The sequence below is a fragment of the Myzus persicae genome, unplaced genomic scaffold (assembly GCF_001856785.1).
Source record: "Myzus persicae strain clone G006 unplaced genomic scaffold, MPER_G0061.0, whole genome shotgun sequence".
Classification (NCBI taxonomy): Eukaryota; Metazoa; Arthropoda; class Insecta; order Hemiptera; family Aphididae; genus Myzus; species Myzus persicae.
This window is the reverse complement of record NW_019101135.1, coordinates 1314647-1342335: the sequence shown is the minus strand read 5'-3', so window position 1 is coordinate 1342335 and position 27689 is coordinate 1314647. Positions and strand designations below refer to the sequence as shown.

At 30.4% G+C, this 27689-nt stretch overlaps 2 protein-coding genes across 3 annotated transcripts in view; one reads left to right on the top strand and one right to left on the bottom strand.

The window, feature by feature from the left end:
* The window catches only part of LOC111027877, a 49098-nt gene extending 39905 nt beyond the window's left edge, over positions 1-9193 (top strand). For both annotated transcript variants that reach the window (XM_022306358.1, XM_022306359.1), the window contains exons 11-19: positions 88-261; positions 399-474; positions 641-741; positions 1294-1429; positions 1548-1622; positions 2180-2237; positions 3539-3838; positions 5099-5134; positions 8607-9193. In XM_022306358.1, the coding sequence (XP_022162050.1) occupies positions 88-261; positions 399-474; positions 641-741; positions 1294-1429; positions 1548-1622; positions 2180-2237; positions 3539-3838; positions 5099-5134; positions 8607-8786 (1136 nt within the window). In that variant the 3' untranslated portion in view covers positions 8787-9193. The remainder of the gene's footprint in view (positions 1-87; positions 262-398; positions 475-640; positions 742-1293; positions 1430-1547; positions 1623-2179; positions 2238-3538; positions 3839-5098; positions 5135-8606) is intronic.
* A 4840-nt stretch (positions 9194-14033) lies between these two features.
* Positions 14034-26819, bottom strand: LOC111027830. The gene is made up of 7 exons (XM_022306284.1): positions 25200-26819; positions 17921-18001; positions 16915-17159; positions 16009-16206; positions 15852-15941; positions 15696-15790; positions 14034-15626 (listed from the first exon to the last, which is right to left on the bottom strand). Exons 1-7 carry the CDS (start codon positions 26418-26420, stop codon positions 15370-15372), a joined length of 2187 nt encoding a protein of 728 aa, XP_022161976.1. The 5' UTR covers positions 26421-26819; the 3' UTR covers positions 14034-15369.
* Between the last annotated feature and the right edge of the window lie 870 nt (positions 26820-27689).

The window sequence follows — 27689 nt, the reverse complement described above, 5'->3', positions numbered from 1 at the left end:
ATTTGTATTACTGTGTATTTAATTCCCCGGCAAGGCTGTTATTAATATTATATGTAATGATTGTGTCTTTTGCTTTTTCATCTATAGCTGATTTTGAATCGGAGCCGCTGCAAACGAAGCGTTCTGCCGTCGACACAAACTCCACTGACGGTGGAATCTTACTGTTCGAAGGTCCTAGCAGCGAGGAGGACAACCCGCTTGTCTGGGATCCCGTCGTGGAGGCTTGTAACAAGCACGTCGCACTTTCTCAAGTAGATTCTGGTAGGCCGACTTAAAATTTGGATTATACCTATTATACATGTATACTTATTGTTATCGCATATAGCACTGTCGCGAAGTTTGTTGAAAAATATGTACATTAGACATTAATTTGCCGTCATTTTTTTGTACATTTCTAGGTCAAGGTTCAATGGATCATCAGAGGGATTTTGATCAATCTATAGAAGTCAACGAAAAACCGGTGCCTAGGCCAAGGTAATGTAGAAGACGCCAATAATATTATAATATTATTTTTTAATACATCATAATGTTATGTATATATACTATTTAATTGTATGCTGTTAGGTATACAATATAATATGTGTGATAAATGATAACTATTTTAATAACACCAATAAAATTGATTCGTCTTCATTTATAGGTCAAGTTTAATGTCAAACGCCACCGACAGTGAAGTCAACTCGGTGTCATCAGAGGAAGTGAATATTGCACAAGAAGACGACCCGTTACCTCCCAGGCCAGGTATCAGCATTTATATTATATACATGTTAATTTTCCGGATAAGACTTTATGAATTTGTATATTTTTATGCAAACTAAATAAATAGAAGACATTTGGTTCGATACACTGGTGTTTCGTTATGTCTGGACTTCTACTCTCAAAATATTAAATACAAACTTTTTCATGGTACTTTTTTCTTCATAAATGTGTAAAGATTCATGGTTTTTATTATATATTTTAAAATATTATGTGTTAGAAAAATCAAATTATACATCCAATTAACAGATTACTTTTCTTCTCGACAATATATAAAAATATTCTACATTTTGGAAAAATCTAAGAACACCGGGAAACTTTAAAACCATACTTAAACTCCTATAGTATTGATGGTGAATTTTTAATCGCAAAATCGTTTTAAGTACATACTTTCAAGGTTCAGTCTATATTAAGACCTCTAGTTCTGGGCTCGGTGCTCTGCCGGGATATTATATTATAATACGTCCCGTACGTCATCGTACAAGGTAAACCGTTGTACTGCAGGACAAGTGAAGTTACACTCGTTTTGATCGGTAGGTACGATAGCAGAACGAGAACATTCCAAGTGGGAAAAAGCGACACCACTGACTAACAACCCGTACTCCGCCGAGAACATCGAAAAGCGCAAGTTTAAGTCATTGTTCGGCAGCAGGAGCAGTAGTGAGGCATCACTGTGAGTTTGTTTTTTATTTTGTTCCACAAACAGTTTTGCTTGTTGCACAACTGTTTTACTTTATTCAAACGGTCGGATTTATAATGTTATTGTACATACCTATACGTTTTTCTTGCAGGAATTTAATCAATGGAAACGACACGTCCAGCCCGTTGAAAATAGTCTGCAGCTCCTCGTCAGTGGACACGCAGCGGTAATTATTGTCGTTCGCAAGTCCCAAAAAATTTAATTATTAATAATTTAGAGCACATGATTCCATCGTCCCACATATTGTTACCTATAGTGTCTCCGTTAATTTAACGGGTATATTATACAGTAAACTTTTATCAAGCAAAGTCGAAATTATGATTTCGAATACAGTAATACTCTAATTTAGATTAATTATTAGAAATTTAACCTCGTCTAATGCCGAATTCGAAGAGGAGAATATTTTAGAGATAATTTAAAGCCCTTTATTTTATTCATTTAATATTGAATATTTCTTAAAGTAGAAATCACTGCGATTTAAATGTTATCATAATATGTATTATAATATTATAGTATGCATGTAATATGGCATATACATATTAAGTTAACTTCAAATTTAGTAATATGAGTATAAACTCTAATGTTAACTTAGACGTTACAATTTCGATTTTACTTGGTGGAATTTTGTTTTATTGTACCTACATGGATTATGGCGGGTACTTATGTACCTTGTCCTAAAATATTATAATTAATATTCAATCATCTCAAAATGGTTTCATTCAGGTACGGTCGAGATTACTACATCAATCAGTCCGGGGAATTAAAAGCCAGACAAAAACAGGTTAGTGTTGACGACGTCAGTACTTTGGAAAAATCAATAGTGTACGGAACTTTGCTCAGAACCGTGATTAGGAACCAAACAGGCACAGACAACTTTGTTAAAAATCCCATTTACTACGAGGACGTTTCGAGCCATACATATAATAGCTGAACGTGCTAAAAAAATATTCTCATCGATATTTTGTACATAATTATTCATATATTTATTCTTTTTGATAATCTGGTTGTGAACCAAAATTGGATATTTTGGAAATTTGGCTTTATGTGATATTTTTCATAGGTACAAAATCGAAACAAGCGTTACCATATAATATAATACCTATTGTTTTGTTAAGATTTCAAATAAAATGTATCGTTAATCAGAACTTGCTGCAGTTTTTATTTGATTTGATGTACTCATTGAACCACCCCAAAGATCCTACGTTTGTTTCTAAACTTTTATTCGCTGAAATAATTCATAATTTAAACTAAATATTTCTTTGTGAGTAGGTGTATTGCCAAGTGTATTGGACTCTTTGAAGTTCTGTAGACCATCTATAATGACCACTTCCGTCATTGTCCTCGTAATCGTTTTATTTTCGATAATATGAATATCTACTATACAATGAAAACTACATTTTATGTGGTACGCTTCCCTACATGTAATATGTTTACGATTTTTTAAGTTTTCGGTAGTGGTGAAAGTAGGGCACAGTTGGTTTTTGGTGGTTAAATAATAATTAGAAATTTTGGAATACCGAGTGGAACTTACATAATGAATGTTTTATCAATTCCGTATCCTCAAGATTTCGTCTCTACAAGCTATGATTAAGGGGGGAGGGGGGTTTAGGTCGGACATCACTTTTGTAGTTTTATGTCTCATTTCTTCATTACGACACAACAGCATACAATCATTGGTCGTTTATGTATCTTTTTTAATCATTAACCGTATTTATAAATTTAGTATTTACAAATCATTTTTTGTTTACTATGAATCAAAAGCGTAAAATATTTATTGTTGTGTCTTATTTACAGTATTTCAGTTTGAACTCAATGCTCACAATAGTAATAGGTAGGGTGTTTGTATGGGTAATGTTGAACAATGTTCAAATTTCTGGTAAGAATAGGACTTTTTTATTTCATCGTGGGGGCTGGAGCCAAAAACCATCTTCGCCCTACTCTCCTTCAGCTCTCTACTCTCTGGTGAACTTGATCCGGACTTAACGGCCTTAACGCCGAAACAAATTCCAATTTTATGATTATTGAATTTATTAAATTGTAATGATGCGTAAACACGCGCCCGCGATGTGTGTTGTGTATCAGACCAAGGTATCCAAACTGGTAGTACAAATCGGCGGAGACGAATTCGAAGGTGACGGGCGACAAATCGGCGGCGCACTCCAGAACTCCGCTCCGATCACCCCGCAATCGCCGTCCAGTGGCGACTCATTAGCTCCCTTTGGCACTTGCGGCGGCCAAGACAAACTGGTTCGGGTGTCCTCGTGGACGGACCGACGGGAGAGTGGCAGTGGCGTCCTCAAGAGTTCTATCGCGGAATCGGCAGACGAAGTACATCACTGCATGCCTTCGGTCAGAGAACTAGCCAAACAGTTTTCGTCCAACGTGAGTGTAACCAAAGTTATTATAATTGTTTCTAATATAGTCTAACTTGTGTGATTTGTAGCCATATTATATATATGTAATATTAAGGTCGGTAGTTTGTGGTGGCGTTTCAAAAGAGAATCTAACACGATCGATGGAATATCAATTTATCAATTTACCAAAGCAGGGCATGCGCTTTATATTATGTTAAATAAATAATTATCATTTGAAAACTAACAGTATGTACCCATATGATTGTATATTATGTTATTTGCCTTGATGTTTTTCACGTTAAACACCTAAAACTATAGGGGGCATTAAACCAGGTCCTTACGCCCAAATTTTACCGTACGTTTAATATGATACATATTCAATATTGATATTATTTTAGATGCATTCGTGTACAATATGCTTATAACAGCAATCACAAAAACAATCGCTATGACCTACAATATAAAAAAAATATTGGTTCTTTTTCCCGTATTAGCAGAATGCATACGTATTGCTTAAATAAGGTTGAATATATCTCAAAATAGAATTAATACTGATCTAACTATAGGTATGCATAGGTACTTAATGATAATGATATTTTCAAATCATTCGCTCCTAAAAACAAGTGTCTACAATTATTATCATTGAATTTTAAAATATTAAATGTGCTTATACTGTATAGAATAAAAAACACATGTAAGACTATTTTATTGCTTACATTTGATTTTTGGAAATTATTTTTTTGTGACGCGGAGAGGAGCCTTACTGAATGGCTCATTTTAAATGTTGTTTTCACAACAGGTACTTCCTGTGACTAGTAAATGTTACGTCCAGTAAGAGAGGTGTGTTGGAGGCAAAACCCTCTAGTGGATTAATTGAACTTTGATTTTCTAGGATTCGTTTATTTATTTATTTCATTAGTGCAAGTTAATTCAATTCTGAATTTCCCGGAGCCCGCACACACGAAACGTAACAGAAGGCTAACATTTCATCGTTTTCGTTCGAAATGTCTTTTGAAAATTGAATTAATATGTGTTTTGAGCTCCATGAGAACAGCTAAAATACAATTAACCGACAAATATCGATGTATATCTTTACATTGGTTTTTACAAAATAATGTTTTCCTTTGTCAATGATTCGGTTGCAAGTGATGGGTGGGTAAATGTTGGCGCTCTCTGATTCCATTCTTTTGTCCTTTATTATTATATAATATGTGGTTACAATTCATTGCTAAAAATTATATATTACAATTTTAACAAATTTTAATTTTGATGTTTTTTGCACTTTTAGAACTCTGAAAACACATGCAAGAACCCGAGCAGACAAGTAAGTAAACCTCCTAGGTGTTACGCCGCGAAGGTGTACCGCCTCCAAAGGAGGTTCAATTAGTATATTCAATGTTATGTGTGAGTGGTTATATGTAAATATTATATAATGTATGTATAATGTATATAAATATAGGCAGGTTCACGGCGACTGATTCGGCGTGTATAAGTAACATAATATATTATGTTCTCCTAAGTCCCCTGCTAAGTACTAATGTGTCATTATCGATGTGTTGCTGTTATCTGTCAATTGTTATATTGTTATTTGCGTTCGTCTGTATTTTTATTTTTATTATACATAAACAGCATGTCACAAAAGTATAAATGTACGTCATGTATTTGTATAAATTATGATGTATTAAGTTCAACAATATAGTTAATGGTGGATAATATATTAAAAACATATTGTGCAGTCGACAAAAGGCTGATTATTTCGTAGTATTGACATAGGTTATTGATAATATTATAGTTCTATAATGTGAAAATATTACTCTTGAGTTTTCTCATTGCGATGACATTTAATTGTAGTTTTCAAATGTTTAACTTACACAATTTAGGTTATATGGTTTACCTACAATCTACAATAAATTACAATAATTTATATAAGTTTAAACTTATTTACTTATTCAAGCGGTAACGTTTATAAGAACTAAGAAGAATCAACTCAGTACTACTTGCTTAGGTTGTTTTTGTATTATAATTTCGGCTTTGGATTTATTAATAATCAGTGTTATTAATAGTTCAAAATTAATATGCATTATTGTTATTTATTGTTATTTGTTATGTATGTATACTGCTGATATGTGTTGTAACAATTATTATTTTTATTATTATTTTCACTACACGATTCAGTGAGCGTGTCCTCAAGTGTAATAAACGACCATTACTAATACTTATGAATGAATATACCTTTAATCTATAGGTAGATGCTTATGCAGAGCACAAGCTGAATGAATCCAAAATTCAAAACCGCATCGATTATTATGTGGGTAGGTACCAACAGTAGTTTAGGTTTACCTTTTTACTCCTGTAGCAGTGTAGCACTGAATCATAGCTTTTTTACGTAAAACGTCGTAACGCTTATGAGTAATGCATACGACCTGGATTTCAATGCAAATAATGCATTGTTTTTTTAATGCTCTAGGACAATGCAATCCAAGTGAATTTCATTTCGTGTAACAGATAAACTTCAAAAGTGAAATTGTGTTTTGAATTTTTTTTAAGTTTTTTTGTTTTTCCATTTTTAAAGCATTTTTAGATAATTGTATTAATTTGTTTAAAAGCTTTTAGTGTAAATTATTAGAAAATTTAAAATATTATATCGAGAAATATTATTTTCTTAATATTTGCTTTAAAAAATTTTAAGCATTTTTTGTCCATACCTTCTAGAATTAGGAAGATGAGCGAATCATTCTATATTATATGAAAGCGATAACGTTGTAATCTGTCTCCAGTGATTATCGGATGCCAAAAGTTAAACCATCGTTTTCCTACCTATCAGTTGCCTATAAAACAAATGTTTGGTCATTTTTGAAGGGCATTATTGGAAGGTCATTTTTATGGAATTGTCGATAATTTTGTGAAAGTTTTAAATGCATTTAAATCCATACTCTAGTTTAATATTATAAAGTAACGGAAAACCGTTTTTCGGCATCTTGGTAATATATCACTAATGGCACAGAAGTCGGGCGTACTTATATACAATTCTTGGGTATTATAATTTATAATATTACGCGTTCAGTCTTCAGAAACTCCAACATAACCTAACCGTTAATAGAAAACAATTCACCTGGTCTTCGCACACATTCTTGTAGAAGGTATAAGGTTAAGACCGTCCTCTGAAGGCACGTTTTTAAAAACATAGCGCTGTTTACACAGCTAAAACCATAATAGATATGATATCTAAGATATCAGCAGTGGCAATTCTATGATAAAAACAATCGGAAACGATTTTATCCACAGTGCAGTCTTGTCGAAAGCTTATTTTTAAAATGTTGATTTCTTACTATAACACTTAGAATTGGGTGAATTTTTTTTTTAAACTTATAATTATAGGCATATAAGGGAACACACTCATTAGTATTACTGTCAATAAAATAAAAACAAAATAATGTCCGTCAAAACGCGGACAGCGTTGTTCTGGATATCTTTTACGATTAATCATTGTAATGTAGCGTAAGAGGTATCTAGATTATTTTAATAATAATTGCAATAAGTATATACTTATACTGCAACTTGCAAGTGTATTCATAGGTATAATATTATGGTGTAATGCAGTTATAAGTTATTACATATTGTGTTCAACTCAGCTCCTCAGTACGAGACACTATTAGTGATATTAGACGGATAGACAACTGACTGTAAATAATATACTGTACGTTGTGACGTTGTGTCCTGTGTGTGTGTGTGTGTGTGTGTGTGTGTGTGTGTGTGTGTGTGTGTAATATGCAATTTAACACTGGGCGCGGCCGATGGGCATTCACATACGAGTGAAATAATGATATTAGGAGATATATATTATAATATTATATTGATGGATACGTAGTGATACGTCATTCGAGGTCAATCGTCGGCTCCGGATTTCTACCATTGCACTGCAAATTATATACATTATGCATTTATTATAATACTACACCTACAAGCGTATTGTTATAGTTTTATGTGGCCATCAGAGAGCGGGAATCAATAATTATGATAAGGGAGGATCACTGCGTGATCACAACACATTCCCTGCTACATCGGTTATATCCCACCTACGAAATCGTTTTCACTGTCTAATATCATATTATTATTATTAAAGGGGTGCCAAGCCCACATGTGTCAGTCTTAGAAATGGATAACAATGCAAAAACTGTTTGCGCGGGTTAGAACCACTCAGGCTGTAGACCAAATTTTTACATTATTAAGAGGAGAACATTCGCTACCCATCGTCGTTTTTATTTTTTCGATATAACAAAGACGAGAGAAGTTGTTCGAGTTTGGAAAAAAAATGAATTTTTAAATAACAAGAACTTTTTTTGCATGATATTTTGTTATATCACTAAAATATAGTGTATAGTAAAATATGTTCTCATCTTTGTAGTGTGAAAATGTGGTGGCTTAGCTTTGACTACGGCCCGAGTGGTTCTATCCCAAGCAAAACAGTTTTTGCTATGTTATACATTTGTAAGACGGACACAACACAGTGTCATGCGGGTGTGGCGTTCTCTAATATTAATATACATATTTTATACTGCAATAGTAATATTTATATAATGACATACCACAAATCCTAACACTACTCCCGACTCTCGTCTGATCTATTCGAAAAATATGCCTACGTTTTGCGAATTTTTAAGTGCAATACCCATGCAATTGCTTTCAAAATGTCGGCATGCTTTTCGAATCGATCGGTCAAAGTCGGTCGGGGGCAACTGATTCACGCGGACATATCATCGCCGTCGTTGTGTCATTTTTGTACGCATTTTTTACAGGTACACAGTTTGACGGCCAGAAGCCTCAGCCGAGAGTACCGCGAAGGATTAGGATTGAAAGTGAGAGATAAAAGTGGGCACGCCGTACAGGACTCCGACGACAGTGGCAACGGATCTGCCAAATCTGAAGACGCCAACACTACGGTCAGCCACCGGCACCAGCTGCAGCTGGCTCAGTGAAATTCTCCGATACGTTGGATCAACAACTTATCAAATTATTACAACCGTCGTAGAGACTAAAATATAGTAATGCACAGACATTTCTATATTATAATATTATGATATCGAATAGGTAGTCTTCACAAAATTATTATTATTTTAATATTATTACCTATATTATGGTACATATCACATTACACCAAGTGTATATATTATGATATAATGTATTACGGCGTTTGTGCTATATAGCATTGATTTTATAATAAGCTATGATACAATTATAATGTCAATGGTTATAGGTACCTCCTGCCTATATGGCATATAGAGGTACAAATAGATGAACTGCAGTTGTTGTATTGTTATAATTTATTATCGTATAATAATATTAATTAAACTGTTATTATTATTTTTTTTTTTTCAATTAAAGTAATATTTTTTTTTTCAAAATTGAAAAGCAATATAAGATTATTTCATTGCAAGTGCATATTTTATTATTATGATTAAAATATATATCATTTGTTATTTGTATTCTTTATACAATTTATATAATTTATATGAACGTTTTTTTTTTTTGAGCAAAATATATATTATTACTTATATGCTATGTTTTTAACTAAGATTTTACAGGCTTCGACATCTAAGGTCATTGGCCAAACCTAGACCATATTATGTTTAAGGTAGTATTGATATTTAATAACTTGTGTTTACTATCTAAACATGCATCGATTACAAGTTCTTTAGTTCTTTCCGTCCTTATATTTTCATTAGATGTATGTTTATAGTCGTGTACTACCTACTCGAGTTCTGGTTCGAATCAATCAATACATTCGCATAGCTCGAACGTATTATAGGGCGTATCTGGAATGTTTGCAAATATCTCGTTTAAAATTATATCTAGCTCTAACTTTGGCTATTTTGGGTTTCGAATACAAGGAAGTTGATACATCAAAATTACCAGAAAAAAACGATCGATCCAGAAATGATACTCAAAATAGTGGTTTCCATTAAAAAAAAAATGAAGTTGTGTTGCACATGCACAAAATGCTCGAGTTAAAAAAAAAAGTAATTCATATAAATGTATGATTCATTATTCTAGTTGAATGGCCCTCAAACAGAATTGAAAATTATTTACTGGGTAATGAGTTATACAGATATAAAATGTACCCTGTTTCCTCGGACATCCGTGGTTTACTATTAATTTATTATATATGTTGTAAGGTGACGTAGCACAACATGCAATCGCCAGATGGTATTCATTATTTATTCGTATTAATGTATTATGTAAGTAGGTATATTGTATATATTTATCATATTCATCAATGGCTGCATCAGAGTTCCGTCCCAATCATAAATATTGAATTTAAAAATAAACTATTATAGTTTCGTTCCGGGGTTTTTTAACGGATATACCAATTCTGCCCAGTGTCAAAACGAATTCCTCCAAAAAATCTCCAGTTAAAATTTACACCGCAAACCATTTACGCAGATTTTGAAAGTGCTATACAGCTGTTTATGCAGTTTGGCCAGAGATCAATTTAACAGGATGTCGATTTCACTTAGGGCAACCATGGTGGCGTAAAATTCAAGGTCTTAAATTGTCCACTTTTTTTAGACTATTTAATTGACTTTTTAATATTTACTGCATTTTTAATTAATATTATAAATATACATATTATTACGATTAAATTATGAAAATGTACTAATAATATGAATACTTCTATTTTTGGTATGCATTTTATAACAACAATGTTTATTTGTTTAACAAATTATTACGACTAAATTATGAAAACTGTTAAGGACGGAATAATAAGTTTATACCTTTTTTTAACTGGTTGTTACGAGAACTTCTCCAATTCCCAGGAATATAATAAGTTTTTAAATATTGATCAATGTTTCAGTATGGTACAACAATAATTGTTTTTATTATTGTTGACTGCAAAATAATTGCTTTGAATATTTATTATTATTTATTACTCAATTATTATCCTGAGATAAGTAATATAAATATATTATACGGCCTAATTACATGTTAAATTAAAACAACGGTTTAAGTTTGATCCATAAATTACAAGAATTTGATATATTTCCCACCTCCAATAAATTGGTGGATAAATCTAATTCATTTGTGGTCATTATATGAAGTTGGTAAATGATGAATCCACAATCGACAACTATAAATGGGCGTGTTGAGAAAAGTTGGTGGAGCAAACAATAAAAAGAAGAAAATGTGCAACTATAGGTTAATAACTACAGAAATAAAAAACTTAAAATTAACAATTACAAAAAAAAAACTAAGTTCGACCGCCAAATTCTGACTTCACCATTGTTTTTAGTATAGTTAACTTGTTAACTACATAAGACTAAAAAAAAAATAGCAAAAAAAGGACGTCCGATAAAGTAACAATATACCATAAAGAGCAGTACTGTACACAATATAATGTACTAATCAGGGCCGTATTTAAGGGGGGGCAAGTGTCCCTTGTTGCCCCGGGCGGCAAGTTCTTTGGCTTATTAGGGGGGCGGCAATTTTATATTGAAAATAAATATTATGATTTATGGCGTATCTAATAAAAAAAAAAAATGTTTTTATTTATACTTCAGTCTTCAATAAATGTATGGAAAAACTATTTTGTTAATTATTATTTAATAATTTAATACCATTAAATATTATTATATCTATAAATAGATTGAACTTTTTGAATGTGCGATAACGATGAGCGTTGCACAGCCGCGGCTGTGCCCATATCATGTAAACAAACGCAGTGGTTCTCGGTATTTGATATTATTTACCAAATTAGAACAAAAACATTTTAAACTTATACAATATATTATTATGTAATATGTTATCGCTTTGATACCTAACAAGTACAGTTAAATATTTCGGCTTCGGCATAGCCGAATCTCGTGCATCCTAACATTACATGTTTAGATCTGTTGGTGTATTGGTGACAGATATACGTGTGTTTATTATTTTAATAAACAATACACTGTCAAATTTAAGTTTTTACCATTTACGGTTCTATTTACGATTACGGAAGTTATGGATCGTAAAAAACTTAGTGGAGCTGGATACCGGTTAAAAGCCAAAGAAAAGGCTAGACAAATTGCTGATGTTGTTGTCAAGACTAAAAATATTAAACATTTTTTTTCTGTTTCAACTTCTAATTCTGGAGCTAGTGTTACTACTGATTCGAGTAAGTAATTGATTCATAATACTAATAACTAATAAGTAATAAGTAATAACTAATAATTATTAAGTAATAACTGGGTCTTTACTNGTTTCAGAATCTCAGTCTACTATTTCGCCTAGCATTCTACAACTGGTACAGCACCGATCGACTTCGGAACATAGCGTTTTAATTGAGGGTGAAATTCTGAATATGACGGAGTGTTCCGGACATGAACAATCAGATGCAATGGAGTGGGGTGATGACGGTAATGACGAAGAGTTGAATGTACATATGGACACATACGAAGGGTGGGGTAGCGATTATGGAGGGGGGGGGGGGTACAGGAGGGCGGTTAAAATATGTTGCCCCGGGGCGTAAAATGTCCAAATACGGCCCTGGTACTAATGTAACAAACATAATATATTATGAATACTCAATAATTGAAGTGGCACAAGGAATATATTTAACAATAAAAAAAACTTTCCTATGTTTAATTTAGTCAAAAAATAATAGACGCCGCTTATAAGACTCACGGATATAAGGTTCAGTTGCTTTTAAAACTCAAAATAGTTCAGTTTAGTTTTTTATAATACATACACACTTCGTTTATATGACTCAAATTTCGTAAAAAAATGGTAAAAAATAAATATTGTTGATTAAAATTTAGAAATAAATTAGTTTTTTGCTTTATTATGTGTGTGTACAACAAATTTTATCGCATTTCACATTTTCCAATATATTTCCGGAATATTAGTTTTTAACTCCAAACAAACCCAATTTTTTTTTAAATTTCAAGTCTTTAGACCCAACGGTTTGGCCTGGGCGTTGATTCTTGGTAAAGTACACTTTCCTTTATATAATTATATATATAGATTATTGACCTTCATATGCAGATAGGTTCCTTGATTATGAAAAAAAATATCAGATGGCAATTTTTAAATGAAATATTTGCTTGGTGTAATCAATTTTTAAAAATGATTTATAAGAATTTGTTTGGATTTTATATTGTATATATTGGTTGGCTTTTTAACCCTGGATATTTTGACCTAGATTCATATACATATTATAGGTGGGTGACCGTTATGACTTATGACTACACTTGCTCCTACTCTCATATCATAAAACTTTTATAAAAAAATATGTAGTAAAATAACAGTATAGCAATTACATAATATAGGTAGGTAATATTATTGGATCAAAATATTCTTATAAAAAAAAAAACACTCAGTTTAACTTGTTATTTGTCAAATATACATTTTATTTTTTTAACTCTGATTAGTAAATAAATAACACAATTATTTTTTTCAATAAAACATGTAAGTGTAAATTACAAATTCAACCAATTTTCTTTAAGTTACATTTAAATATTTTTCTAACAATAATAAAATAATAATACTTAATAACATTATCAACGCCGATACATAAATATTATGATATTAAGAATATTGTTAACAATGTACAATAACACCACTCAAGGAAGACAAATATGGTTACACTGCGCAAATTTAGGACACTTTCTCCCTTAATTTTGAAATTGTTCACATACATTATAATTATCAAGTTAAAATAAAATATATAACTGTTAAAGTAAAAAGTATATAGTTATTAATTAAAGAAAAAAAATACATAAATAAATCCATAATTCATATAAGTAGGTATGTATAATCGATGATATGATTTTTATTTATTAATTTGGATATCATAAATATTAGGATCATACTAACGTTAAAAAAGGTTATTTTTTTCTGTAAAATGTTTACATATTTCTTTAATTATAATTTCTTTTTTTTAATATTTGTATAATATATATATCATTTTTAAAAATGCCCTACATGCAATGGCTCAATAATTTTTATTTCATCCATTATACATAACTAAATAATATTATACATTTATAATTCAAGAAACTATGCAGTCACTCAGCAGATGGTAGGTGCTCAATAATAACTAGTCTGATCACAGCATAAAATTTTATATTTTTATCATACCAAGCGTTTATAATTATATAATATAATACTCGCGAACATCAGAGTGCGCATAGGGTAGGCACTTGACTACTCTGTGAACTTCCCCCTCAATATTCAATATTGTCATGATAATGTTAGATACCGTCAACAGTAATATGTAAGAATATGGGGAAAAAAATTACCACATCTAAATTTTTTTTAACTTTAGGAGTGGATAAGAATATAATATATTATAGTTTAACATATGTGTGTGTGTATGTGTTAATGTGTTATTTATGACTACCCTGCCAGTCATATCTGTGCACGCTTATATACGTATATGATATATCCCAACTGTCAACTCCAGTCCTGTAATCGACAGTTACCTTCTTGATAAAATAACACGGTATGATGGCAGTTTAATGATACGCATACTCATTGCCACGTCACTATTCAGTATCTAGTTTGCCACTTTTCATTGGTTTTGTCATGACTAATATGTACTTATAGTATATTATGAAGTAAACTTGATACAACTAAATGCGCAAGACTTAACAATATTTCAGTTTGTAGCCGTCATACTATGTTATTTTATCATGGTTATCTTAATGATTAATAAGATACACAATAGTGAATTGCAGAATTTAACCAAAAATAACTGTGTGTAAAATATACACGGGGAGAAAATGTCCATCTACCGCATCAGGCACGTATACAGGGCTATAGGGGGGGGGGGATTGGGAATTTTTGAACCCTCCCACCCAATATTTTATTTTACTTACATAATAGAACTTTGAATTTGTAATTTATATTGGTTATGATTAATTAACTGGGAGAGGGGGGCTCCTAGAAAAACAAGTATAGCGTATACAATATACATGCTTGGGTTACTCAAGTTAAATAGGTGTAGAGTAAAATGTCTACTTTCAAAACACCAAGCATTTATTTTGAAATCCCTAACCTTCAACTTCATGATAGTTCATTATACAGGCATTCATGTTACTTATTTTAGTACATGGACTTCACAATAAAATACTATAATTTAGGTTAATACTGTTTGAGCAAACAAAGTCAACTAAAATTAATTTATCTAAAATCTAAATAGGCACGTTGTGATGCTAGCGCAAATTTAATAAAAATATAATATTTTTCAGTCTAATTTGTCTAACCGTCTTGCGGTTTTTTTCTTTTTATTGCTGTCAAATTTTGAATATTATTTATGACCTTTGCTATATCGTAACACAAAATATAGCAGGTATAATAATATTATGGACGGATATTGTACAGACTCAACCCTGTTAATTAGTTTCTCTATTTGTATTATATACATGGACCCAGATTTTTCAATACCACTTTTTACATTAATCAAAAGTAATATGAAACCCGATCGTGAACTAAACAATTAGGCTCAAAGGCCATGGCCAGGCATAACATTTAAAAAAATTAAATAATAAACCCAAAGTATTTCTCTTTTCCAACAATAATGGATTATAGTGGTTCAGTTTGAGTGGACATGTCAACGGTGTCTGTAGCAAATAAACGGCATGTGCACTTGTAACTCATAGGTGAAGTATCTAAACTATCTGTTTGGTCTGGCTCTGCATCCATGGCCATTGTCAACAATGACTCAAGACGCTCAATTTTTTCCAAACGATCCATAAGTTTATCAGATAATACATCATCCAGCCTTTGCATAGATTCAGTTAGGCTTAGCGGTTGTTCGGACACGATAGATTGGGATTCTCCTTTTTAAAACATTGAAGGTTATTAATAAATAATAGAACAAATCAAAAATTTAAAAAAAAAATATTTACCAGATGCAGAATTATCAGATGATGTTGATTTACCACTGATATTGCTGTCTAAGCTAAGGAACTCATTGGAATCACACTCATCTCCATTATATTTCCTATAAAACATTAGTATATTATTAATGATGTTTGATTGATTAAATTATTTTCACTTCTTACATATTTTTTCCTTCCATCTTTTCTAACTTTTTTGCAACCTTTGTGGATCCTTTTAACTTTTCTTTATCTTCCTCAGTTAATTCCAAATGCCTACAACCATAGTTTAGGTTTAAAGAATATTTAAGTCAATATATTTAATTGAAATTAATCAAAATACCTTAATAATCTCAATTCTCTGTTACTGAGAACAACATTTTTGCCATTATCAGTAGACAATTTTTCTTTAAGAACTTGCAACTCGTTATCAATTTTACGCTGGTGCTTACGTTTTTGAACATTATCTGGAGAAATATACAAAAACGCTTGTTCTTCACATAACTCTTCGAGCAGTTTAGTATTGGATGGATGAATTTGACTATAAAGCAATAAAAAAAAAGTTAACATAATTTAAGTGAACATATCATTTTGAAAAATAAAATATTATATCATAATCGAAAACTTTATAAATGGTTTGTATAAAATAGATTGATATTATAACATTGAATATTAAAAAATTAACTTCACTATGAAAAAATTGTGTATAACATAAGGTATACAAAATTAGTAGGAATGGGAAATCTGAATTAAATTTAATATCCAAACATAAAATATTATTAAGTTTTCCAAATCGTAATTTTCATTAAAGTTACCTAACTAAGAATTGGACAGATTGTATGTTTATTTTTGGTTTTTCCTTATAAAAATCTTTTAATAATATTATTCTCAATAAATGAGTTATATTATTGACTTCCAAAATATAATTATATTTTCATAATTTACCCAAATAAATAACAATTTTGAAATAAGGAGATCGTAATTTGAATACAAAAATATTACGTACAGCTATAATAATATTTATACATATATACATTTACAAGGCATATTATACATTACAGTATAAGACACTGCAATGTGGGTATGTTGTGTCAATGTGTCAGTACCATGAAACCATATATCATAAACTCCCTGCATAATGCACCCTACCAATATACTACTATTATCAAATTACGTAAGTACTGATTACTCAAGGGATTATTTAAATAACTTTTTTTTAAATAATGTTAACTATTCATAAAAAACTTACGCAGATAAAATTTTATATAATTTAGGCATGAGAGTTAATACGTCACTGGCAGCGTAAGCGAGCATATCCTTAGATAATGGCCTCCGTAGCCAATACCTTTGATCTTTTTTATTTTGAGTTCTCAACTGATCCTTGGATGAGTTTATTGGCAAACCATACATTTCACATATGGCATTAAGACTAAGATTTTTTGCCTTATAAACCGGTTGCCCAGTTTCTTGAAATTGAATAATAGCAATGGCAGCCTAAAATTGAAAAACATGTCATATAGGTACTCAAATATTTTAATTTATCTATATTATGGCAAAAAATATACTTGTACAAATTGGTTACATATTGGAAAAGTTACTGTTAAAAGTTATTATCAATACTCAATAAGATTTAGGTAATACGATAGTGCAACAGGAATTTTTAATATTAATTTTGAATATTTTGTCATAATATACTTAAATATGTAAGCACTTGAAATCATAAAATATGTCATGAAACTAAAAAATGTAATACATATTCATAAAAAATATATTTAAATTCCTTCAACATTCGCCCCCAATCCCGAGTGATAAACACATAACATTGTAATTACTAATTACTCAAATTAGGTTCAGAAATCCTATTTTACGAATTAATTTTAATCTAGAAGGTTCGAACGACAGTTTAACAAAATATTTTAATTTCATGGCAATCATAACCATACCATTATTTACACAAATCAGATCTAGACACGAACATTCGTGAATGTAATACAATTTAAGCAGATCAATTTATTATAGGTACCACACGAAACAAAAAACTGTTACAGGTTGCACACAATAAATTAAATTATTTCATTTATTCTGTGCCAGTTGTTGTGTGCCATAAAAATATTGTGCGGGCGTAGAACAAATAAGAATAGGTGTGTTTAGTTGAAATAGGTAAACGATAGTTTATATGCTACGACTACACACAACTTGACTTTAAACTTATAATGTATATAATATTTTTTCAATTATAACACTACCAGACTCACCTGAATATCGAACACGTTTTTCATTGCAATGCCAAACTGGTTGTACAGGTTCAAACTTTCATTCCGACAATCATTGATCACCTGTAAATACGTGAAAATATTAAGAATTATACATTTTATATTTTTGCAGAAGATTATAATTAATTAATAATTTGTCGAAAGTGATTATCTGTTATGTCCTATAATTTATATCAAGTTACACGTATAGCCCGCCCATAGGTTGAAATAAAAATGAATAGGTATTAGGTAGTTAGGCTAGCATTAATTATAAATATTATATTACGTATACTAACGACAATGTTAGTTCAACAGTAACGTAACTGTCATAACTCTTTATTAATTACAATTTATAGATTATTAAAACTAGACTACTTAAACTTTAAAACCTAGGATAGTTGGGGTGCCGCAAACGGGCGATGTCCTCCTCTCATGAATTTAATAACATTTTATCATTATAACATTTTTGTTTATTGGATTATTTTTTTAATATTTATGCGTAGTATAGTATTTAGATATTGTAAATGTACTCTTACCTACTATGTTTTTATTTAAATATATAAGAAAGTTACAATTAGAGAGAAACGAAAATAATATTATTCCGTCAATTTTATTTGATTTAAAATTATAGCTTAAAAACATTTATTATTGGTTTTTAAATTTAATTTAATCATATTATATGCGTGTGATAATTAAAACAGAATAAAACAACCTACGATATCTATGATCGAATATTATTACTTATTAACACCTTTGTACGGAGTCGGGAAATTTTGTTTTTTTGGTTAGTCGTTAATGCACGCTCCCCCTTCTATTTTTGTTAGATCTCTAACCAACGTAACTCCAAAATTAACTGAATTTTAGGTAGCAATATCACCATGTAAAAATGAATAAGATACATTAACTATATACTTATATACGTGATATTAAGTTAATTCTATTTATTCAAGTAAAATTATGAAACATTGATACATTTTCCAAGTTCTATAAACTATATACATATGTAAAAAAAAATAAAAAACTATTGTACAACATAATACAAGAGATTACTTGGTGGTTGAACTAACTTGGAGGAANTGGTAAAAAATGTCCCTGTGACGAAAGAAATGCCAGTATCGCATAAAATACCAAATACGTTAATATTGCTGTCAATTTCGGACAAGGAAAGTTGGTTAAACTAATACAATGTATTTCTTAAAAATAAATAGGATTGAAAAGGTGGTGTTATCATTTTTTTTAAATAGTAGTAGTATGCGTTATGAGCATGATCAAATCTAACGAACAATAAAAATTCTCACGGAGAGCATGAACATTTGTATTACTACACAGTACACATAACAACCAACTAAAAAACAAAATTCGAAGTGCACTGTATACGATTATTGTAATTTGTTTGGTCAAAAAACTAAGGTATAGATATTTTATAAACGTTATTCAAGTATACAAGGAAAACATTTTTAATTTAAATTAAAAACATAAAATGTAGTTGGGTATCTAATAATTTAGTTAAGTTTTTTAGTAGTTACTTATTAGTTTAATAACTTTATATCAAAACAAATTGATATATACAACCTAATTTAAGGACCTATCATATTATTTATGTACAAATTAAGTTAAGGAACTATGGTTTTACCCGAGATTTTACCTTATTAGGTAACCATATAATCTCATTTTTTTATTGCAAGCTAATAACCCCAGGAGTTGAAGCTGTACCATAAGTTTAAAAAAAAACTTTATAATTAGTTTTATTAAACGAAAAGAAATAAAATACAAATTAAATGTTTTTAAGTCGGTTATAATGAAAAGAACATAAATATCAAAAACATTGTAAACTTGTTTATTTTTAAATATAAATATCATTGGTCCCAGATGTAATCTCAAAAGAACCATATATGGGACTTTGAAGGGAGCGTGTATATTTAAACAACATTAGCACACGTATAAGTAATTATATTATTTATAATTTGTTGGTTTAAAACATAAATATACGCAACAAAGAAGTAGGAAAATGTTTGACTAAGCTCTAACATTTGACTGTTAGTATTTCCGTAATGTAAATAAAATACATGACATAATACCTACAAAATATAACTATTAACTATATAGATATACTCAGGTATACTTGGATGAGTGATGACTATTTCAGACTAAACAAATATAGTACAATATAATATGATTATATAGGTATTAATTAAAAATTTTGGTTTCCTAAATTTTCTGGTTTCGTGGTAATTATTTCAATTGAAAACATTTAGGTAAATAATTCATTTTAAACATGTTACAACAGTATAGAATATTTTCGTTTATAGGTACTTATTACAACTACCTACTAGGTATAATAAATAGATTAAGAATTTAATTTTCTCATATTCCACTTATTATTTTGTCTTCAACTTGAGTACCTATTTCAATTTTCTAAGAATTATAATATTGCAATATTTTATATTTCTTTTATATTTTTTCATTACATACTATAAGAATTGTTTGATTTTTGCAGTAGCAGTAATATGGTCTATGGCGTATTGTTCAAACTTCAAAGAGTACCTTGTGGCTTATACATTTACTATTTAGTAATCACAAGTCAGCGCACGTCACACAATAACCCACACGGCACACACTCAAGTGATATGTATAGGAACTCGAATACTCTGGACGCGTCCTACTCTTTTCGTTTAACTGTTTGTTGTCGATGTTTTCGTAATCAAGTCGATTGTTTTCATTAACAATAATTATCATTTCCACTGAATAATTACTAATAAGAATGCAGTTTTCGTTTGCCAGTCGTCAGTGACCTCGACAAAGTTATCAAATACATTTTACCAATCCCCACCTCAGAGTGCAAGCACGGGTGTTTAACGCGCGACTTAACTGGACAACTTCCGCACATACCTACCACGCGTATAATACTATATGATGTATGTAAGGTACACATTACACACCCATTCGATATAGCAGGACATAATAACAGTTTCGTAACATTTCTTCTACAGTTCAACCTACTCTACGGTCTACACTCTACAGCAGCACCATAGTAAATATAAACGTGTACAAGAAACGTATTTCCATGTTAAAATCACGCTTGATAGAAAGTACGATGATTGAACCATAATCCAATCATCATATTATTATGACTTAGAAGTTTAGAGCCAAACATGAGAAATTTATTGAGATGTAATAATTTTATTTATTCCACGATCAGTAAAAATCCAAATAGATTAATTTTCGTTTTTAATTTAAATTAACAATTAACAACCTGACATAAATACACCATTACATTTCGAGCGTGGTTTTTGGTAAGTGGTATCTAATCATTACTTTAAGAAGGTCAAAAGTAATAAATTTACAGTAGTTTTTAAAATATCCAGAAAAACTAAAAATACATTAAAGAAAACAGATAAGTATTTATGTTATGTTCACCAGTTTTTGACAAAATTATTTTGTTGTAATTTAAAAATGAGTTATCCCCAATACTTTATGAAATTTTCATCAAATGTTTATAATAGCATTTCCTTAGCATTTTCTAGGTGGGATATTATATTTTGGCTATTCATATTTATTGAATCGTTTTAAATTTTAAATTTATGAATGATAAAATTAAAATTAAATATAAAAAAATAACAATTGCTAAAAATTTTTGTTATTTTATATTGTAACTTAACAGATATTAATTGTAGGAACTTAAAATATTACTATTATTTATATAATTATTTTCTCTACAAAATGCAATTTAAAAAAAAATGATGACTAATTATAAGCCAGTAAGAGTCATTTCAATTTTTTATTTTGGTAAATGTAATAAAAGTTTTAGGGTTAGCGTATAAAAGCTTTAAAATATGGATCAAGATGACTGAAATAAGTTGTACTCTTAGTGAAGTTATCAAAAAACACAGACACAATTGTTTTTTAAACGTAGGTAGCGTACTTTTGCGCAGCAGACCTAATTTTTTTAAATTTTATTTTTGACTAAGTATTTAATTTGAAAAAACGCCGTTTTATCTTCTTCTATCAATGAACACTTGTCTAAAGTTGTTAATCAATAATATAATATATACTAATTATCTGGCTAATTACATTATACGTGCACCTATAAATACGCACTTAATTGTTTATCTCATTAAATATGTAATAATTGTTATAGCTTATAGTTGCTATGGTAGTATGGTCTATGATGCATACCGAAATGCATGAGTTAAAAGTAAACAAGTGAGTATATATTATATATAACAAGTGTTCATTGAGGTGTTCCGTGTTCATTTATATGAGTTGTTAGATTGTAATTTATAAAATTATTATTCATAAACATTAATTGATACTAATGTAACATTTAGTTAATTAATATATTTAGTAAATAAAATGTAAATTTTATAGTTTATCACAAAATATATGTAATGATGTGAACGATTAATGCTTTACGTAATTGGATATACATTATTATTAGATAGACATGTAGCAATGGCTAAGTTATAAATTTGCAAAAAATGTTATAATTAGCTTAATAAAATTATTATATTTCTTATTTATACACAATAAAATTCTAAAAAAAGTTGAGTTAAAGTTGATTATATATCAGAGGTAAACTTAACGTACAAATAACATTTTATTGAACTCAAAATAGGTATTTAATTTAAAAGGAAGTCTGAGCAATATTTTTTTTCTCTTCCAGACCCACGCGCAACATAGATAAATCACTTTCACCTAAAATCTTTTTTTATGATTTTTGAATATCTTATCTAAAAGTTAAATCAGCTATTTTACAAATTATACAGGATATTTTTTGAAGGAATGACGTCTCAAGTCTAGGACATATTGATTTTATATTTTATTCGACTTAGTATTCTACTTAATAAAAAATAAAGTCAATCGGTGAGTGTCATTATTGGATGACTCTCACATCAAGTATCGCCTGTAAAATTAAATTATTCATTCCGAACTTGATTTATAAAATTAATTTGTATTCATTCTATACTAACCACATAAACCTATTGTGTCCCTAAGGCATAGATTGTTTATTTAAAAAAATTGAAAAAAAAATTTTTTTGTAAATTTAAATTATGTTTAAATTGTTTTGAGACGATATTTAGACAAATCCTAGGACAAATCGATATGTCATACCCTTAAAAATATTATTGCCCATCTCTTTTGTAATGGATGGTGTAATTCAACATCACTCAAAAACATAAAAAAATGATTTTGCGTAAATGCGTTTTTGATTGTGTTGCGAGAAGATAATAACAGTGTGCTGACATCCTCTTAATATAAAAATGATAATAACCACGACCTAACTATTAAGTATATATAGGTCCCCTAATCCTATCCCACGTAATATATAACTTTATTAGTATAGGTACTATAAGGCACTTTATAAGTTATTCTCTTGGTAGTTGGTAATTTTATTGATAATAAACTAATAAAGTAATTTCCCAAGGTAGCGACTCTATTGTCTCCACTATCTTTAGGTATTTGCGAGGGTATTTGTGTCAGATGAATAAAATACCTAATTTCAGATAAGAAAAAAAGGTAGTAAATATCTTTATAGAAATAGCCAATAGGTAGGCCATTAATATTTTTAATTGATCTACGTATGGTATTATAATCTACCAGTCTACACACTTTTTAAATATGAAGAACTTAGAAAAGAACTTAGAATGTGTAAGTGAAGAGACCTTGAGTTTTTCTCTTGGAAGTTGCTATATTCTGTGACATAAGGGACAATTACAGAGTCAGACCACTTAGAATTACAAACAAAACCTAATTATTATATTTATTATTTTATTTGTTATCCAATTCACCCCACCTCCTAATATCTTATTATTAGTGGTTAGGTACTGGTCATACACTACAATGATAAATAAAATAATGGTACATACTACAATGGTACCTACATTCCTAATAATGTTTTATAAAAATTACTTAGAGAATGTTACAGATCCATTAGATTCTGGGACCAATTTTAAAAATCTTAAATCTTATTTACCGCGATAACAGTATTAACAGTATGTATAATTTCAGTTTTGTTTCTTGTATTTTATTATTTTATTAGTAGGTAATGGATTATCATGCTACAAATTGTAAGTTGTAAGTTATTCAGGAACATACTTATTTAAACGATTATACAAGATATAAAAGATATCTATGATAAAACTTAATACATTAAGAGGACCCTACATGCATGCATTGTCACTGTTAAAATGTTTTAAAACTGTCATAACTTGCTTAAAAATTAAATATAAAAATAACCTGCGATCAATGATTAATTTTTACTTCTATATTTAATAGTATGTTGATTCACTCTAATATTAAACATGACATTGTTAAATGGATTATAACATAATTATAATTATGTTTTATAGATAAAACTGATTCTCATATAAATATTAATTTGTAGGTACCTTATTTAAACAATTATTTAAAGACTTTCCTAGTGAATAATTCATATACAATTGGAAAGCTGGTAAACACAATTCATTTTTATTTGTTGTTTTATTTATATTTTAAAGAAATTGAGTAGTTTAGTTAAGCAAAAAATATTAGACAATCATTCTAATGAAAACTTACCGTCTAAAAAAATTTAATTTGTTAGATAAATATTGGGTAGATACTAGACACCTATAGCTAGGTCGAAACATTAAGTTACCAAAGATAATCCAATTATCTAGTTTAATAACATAATAATCCAAAGTGTAGGTACCAGTGTTGGTAAAGCAATAATCGAAGGTACCTATTATTGAATTACTCATAAAACATGAAAGTTTATATATTTTCTTTAATATACTCTACATTTTTTATGGGTACCTACCTACTTTTAGAGTATTATAGATCAATGATTCTCAACCGGGGGGTCGCCAACAATTATTTTAGGGTCGTCAATCCATGCGAGAAAAAATTTGTTTCACTTAGAATCTTATAATTAATAGTAAGTGTTAAAATATATATATATATATTTTTTTGTATAGTCCGATAGTCGATAAAAACGTTCATTAATATAACTTTTTTTGTAAAATATACACACAAATAAATATAATAATAACAGTTGGTTCAATTTTTTAATGCTTACATTATAAAAGGGTCATTGAACATCTTGGTGACATTATAGGGGTTGCGAACTCAAAAAGGTTGAGAACTGCTGCTGTAGATTACAAAAAAAACATATAGGTACCCAACTTTTACCAACATTTAATTTTTTAGATGGGCATTACTTAATCAGGTAAGACCAAGGGTAATACTTATCCTATTGGATTAAAAGAGTTGGTATTAACCAAAATAATAGATATGTTTCACTAACCTTAGTTATTTCTTCACTTTCTAGAAGACTTTGTAATCCACTTTTAATTAATTGCGGACAAGCAATTAAATCAAATATAAAACATAATCCATCTTCATTTACCACTTGCATTAAGGTCAATTGACCATTGGCTCCAATACATAGACCTTCAAAATCTATACCAATAGCTGACTTTTGTGCCAAAATTTTATCCACAATATTTGAACATTCTTTGGTACTTGTTACGATTGCTTTAATATTGTTCAACATTTTTCCTTTCCATGCATCGCTATCATCATAGCCATTTGGTATTTTGTTATTTCGCTCAGTGTTGTCTGCAATTGTTTTCATGACTAAATTGTTAATTCTTTGTTTGAGAGATTGATTATTGTTTGGTATTGGTTTGGGTAGAGGCGGCGACATAGGGGGAGTTAATGGAACAACTTCTGTAGGAATTCTAGCGATTTTAACTTCTGGTTTCGGACCATTTTTTGCCAAAGTTATTAAATTGGATTGTGTGTCAAACTGTTCAGGATGCATTTTCAAAAATGTGAACAGATCTGATGGAGTCTTAAAAATCGGTGACCAAGTATTTTCTGTAAAACGCAAGGAAATACTATGGAACATTTGATCAGTTAACATCGGGCCTTTACATTCCAAGCATTGCACACAAAACGCTAAAAGACGTTTTGTGATTTCTGGATCAATTTTAGCTTCACGTTGGTCGCTATCATCATACATTTTACGCTCCAATCCTGCATACTCGGTAAGTATAATGGTATCTTCGCCAACAGTAAATACATCCGGATATTTCATCAAAAAGTCTCTAAATTCTTTAATGTGTAGACCAGATATTAACCGGATCTCTGGTGGCGCTTGAGAACGGTGTCCGAGTAGGCATCGAATTGGTACTTCAGTTCCAACTCCATATTTTAATAACTTGTCTTTAAAATAATGGACTGCTTTGTGGTTATAATTAGTATCTGATTGTACTGGTGCAACTATCTGAGACGCTGCAACCAGGTCTCCGTCTAAAGTGAATAACGACGGGTGCTGAGATAGGAATTTCTTTAGGCCTGACTGAGATCCGCCAGCGATCTGTCGCATCTCTTTGGTAAATCCTTTCGAACCAAATTGGCAACTTAGGTCGTGCAGGGACCGTGGAGTGCCCTTGTCTACCAATTTTTCGAAAAAGAACAGCAGCGTTTCGTTTCTCACCGATTCGTATTCCGAACTGTCCATTGTGTTTGATCCTGGTGGTAATTATTATATTATTGTTATTACTCCGCTATGTTGCCACTGGTCGATTTGATGGTATCAATATATTTTTTTATTTCCATTGGTAGGTAGGTAGTTTCTACCTAGGCTATTGTTGAGTAGACCGTCGGGCCGTCCTGAACAGCTTCGACTCGCCGAGCTGATTCATTTTCGGTAGTTTTTAAAGACGAGAAAAAATTTAAATTGAGGATAGGTAAAAACAAAAAAAAAAAATACTAACTTAGAAAAAAAACGTTTACGTTTACCTAAACTACACAGCACACACCGGTCACACCGGGCGATGGTACGACGAACGAATACAAAAATACTGAGAGTATTGGCTGGCAGGTGCGGCGGCGCTAGTGCACTGGCACACAAAAATGTTAAAACACCGTCGCCACTTGCCGAGTGCCGACGACCGTCGACGACGATTATCGCGTGCGGTGACGGCTGATGTGGCGGGTCGGCGGGTGGGGGTCGACCTTGAACATCAGCTATCGACGTTGGCAACTCTATGCCAGACAAGATAATACGCGGCGACTTCAACAACTACAACTCGTAATCATTTATATTTTATATTACTAGTTTATTGCTCTTATTAATTATTATTGTTATTTGGAAGATTTTCGTTGAAGATATTTTTGATTGATAAACATTTGAGTTTCGTGGGTTCTCGATTTCAAATTCGACCTCTCGTTATGGTGCCGATTCAATTGAAAATTTCCAAACACCGATGTCCGATACGATTGTTAATAATAGTATACACATAGTAGTAGTTGTATCGCATTTGACGGTAAGTACGGGTCGGTTTTATTTTTTTATATTTTGGTCTTGCACGCACTGCACTTATACGTTATCACTTATCAATCGCGTGCACAGAACGACAGACTGAACTAGTCTAAGGCCGTGGACTGAACAATAGAACATTCTCATTTTTTTTATAGTAAGTTCACGACTATGATTGTCCACTAGTCCGGTCTCCGATACTGCCTGTTTATATTTCATGTTTTCAGACTCCATCACCGTTTGACAATATTGGCGTCTATATTACTGTACCTGCCTACAACTTACTTACAACCAGCATATAATAAGATAGTACCTACTGTTCTATACTGAAACTGAACAGCGGTTTGGTCCAACCTTTAGAATTTACGTATTAATAAACAATAGGGGAGGGCTACCAAAAAAAAATATTTTTTTTTTCGTATTTTGTTTTATAACGAACATATAATAATATAATTCACAAATTATCAC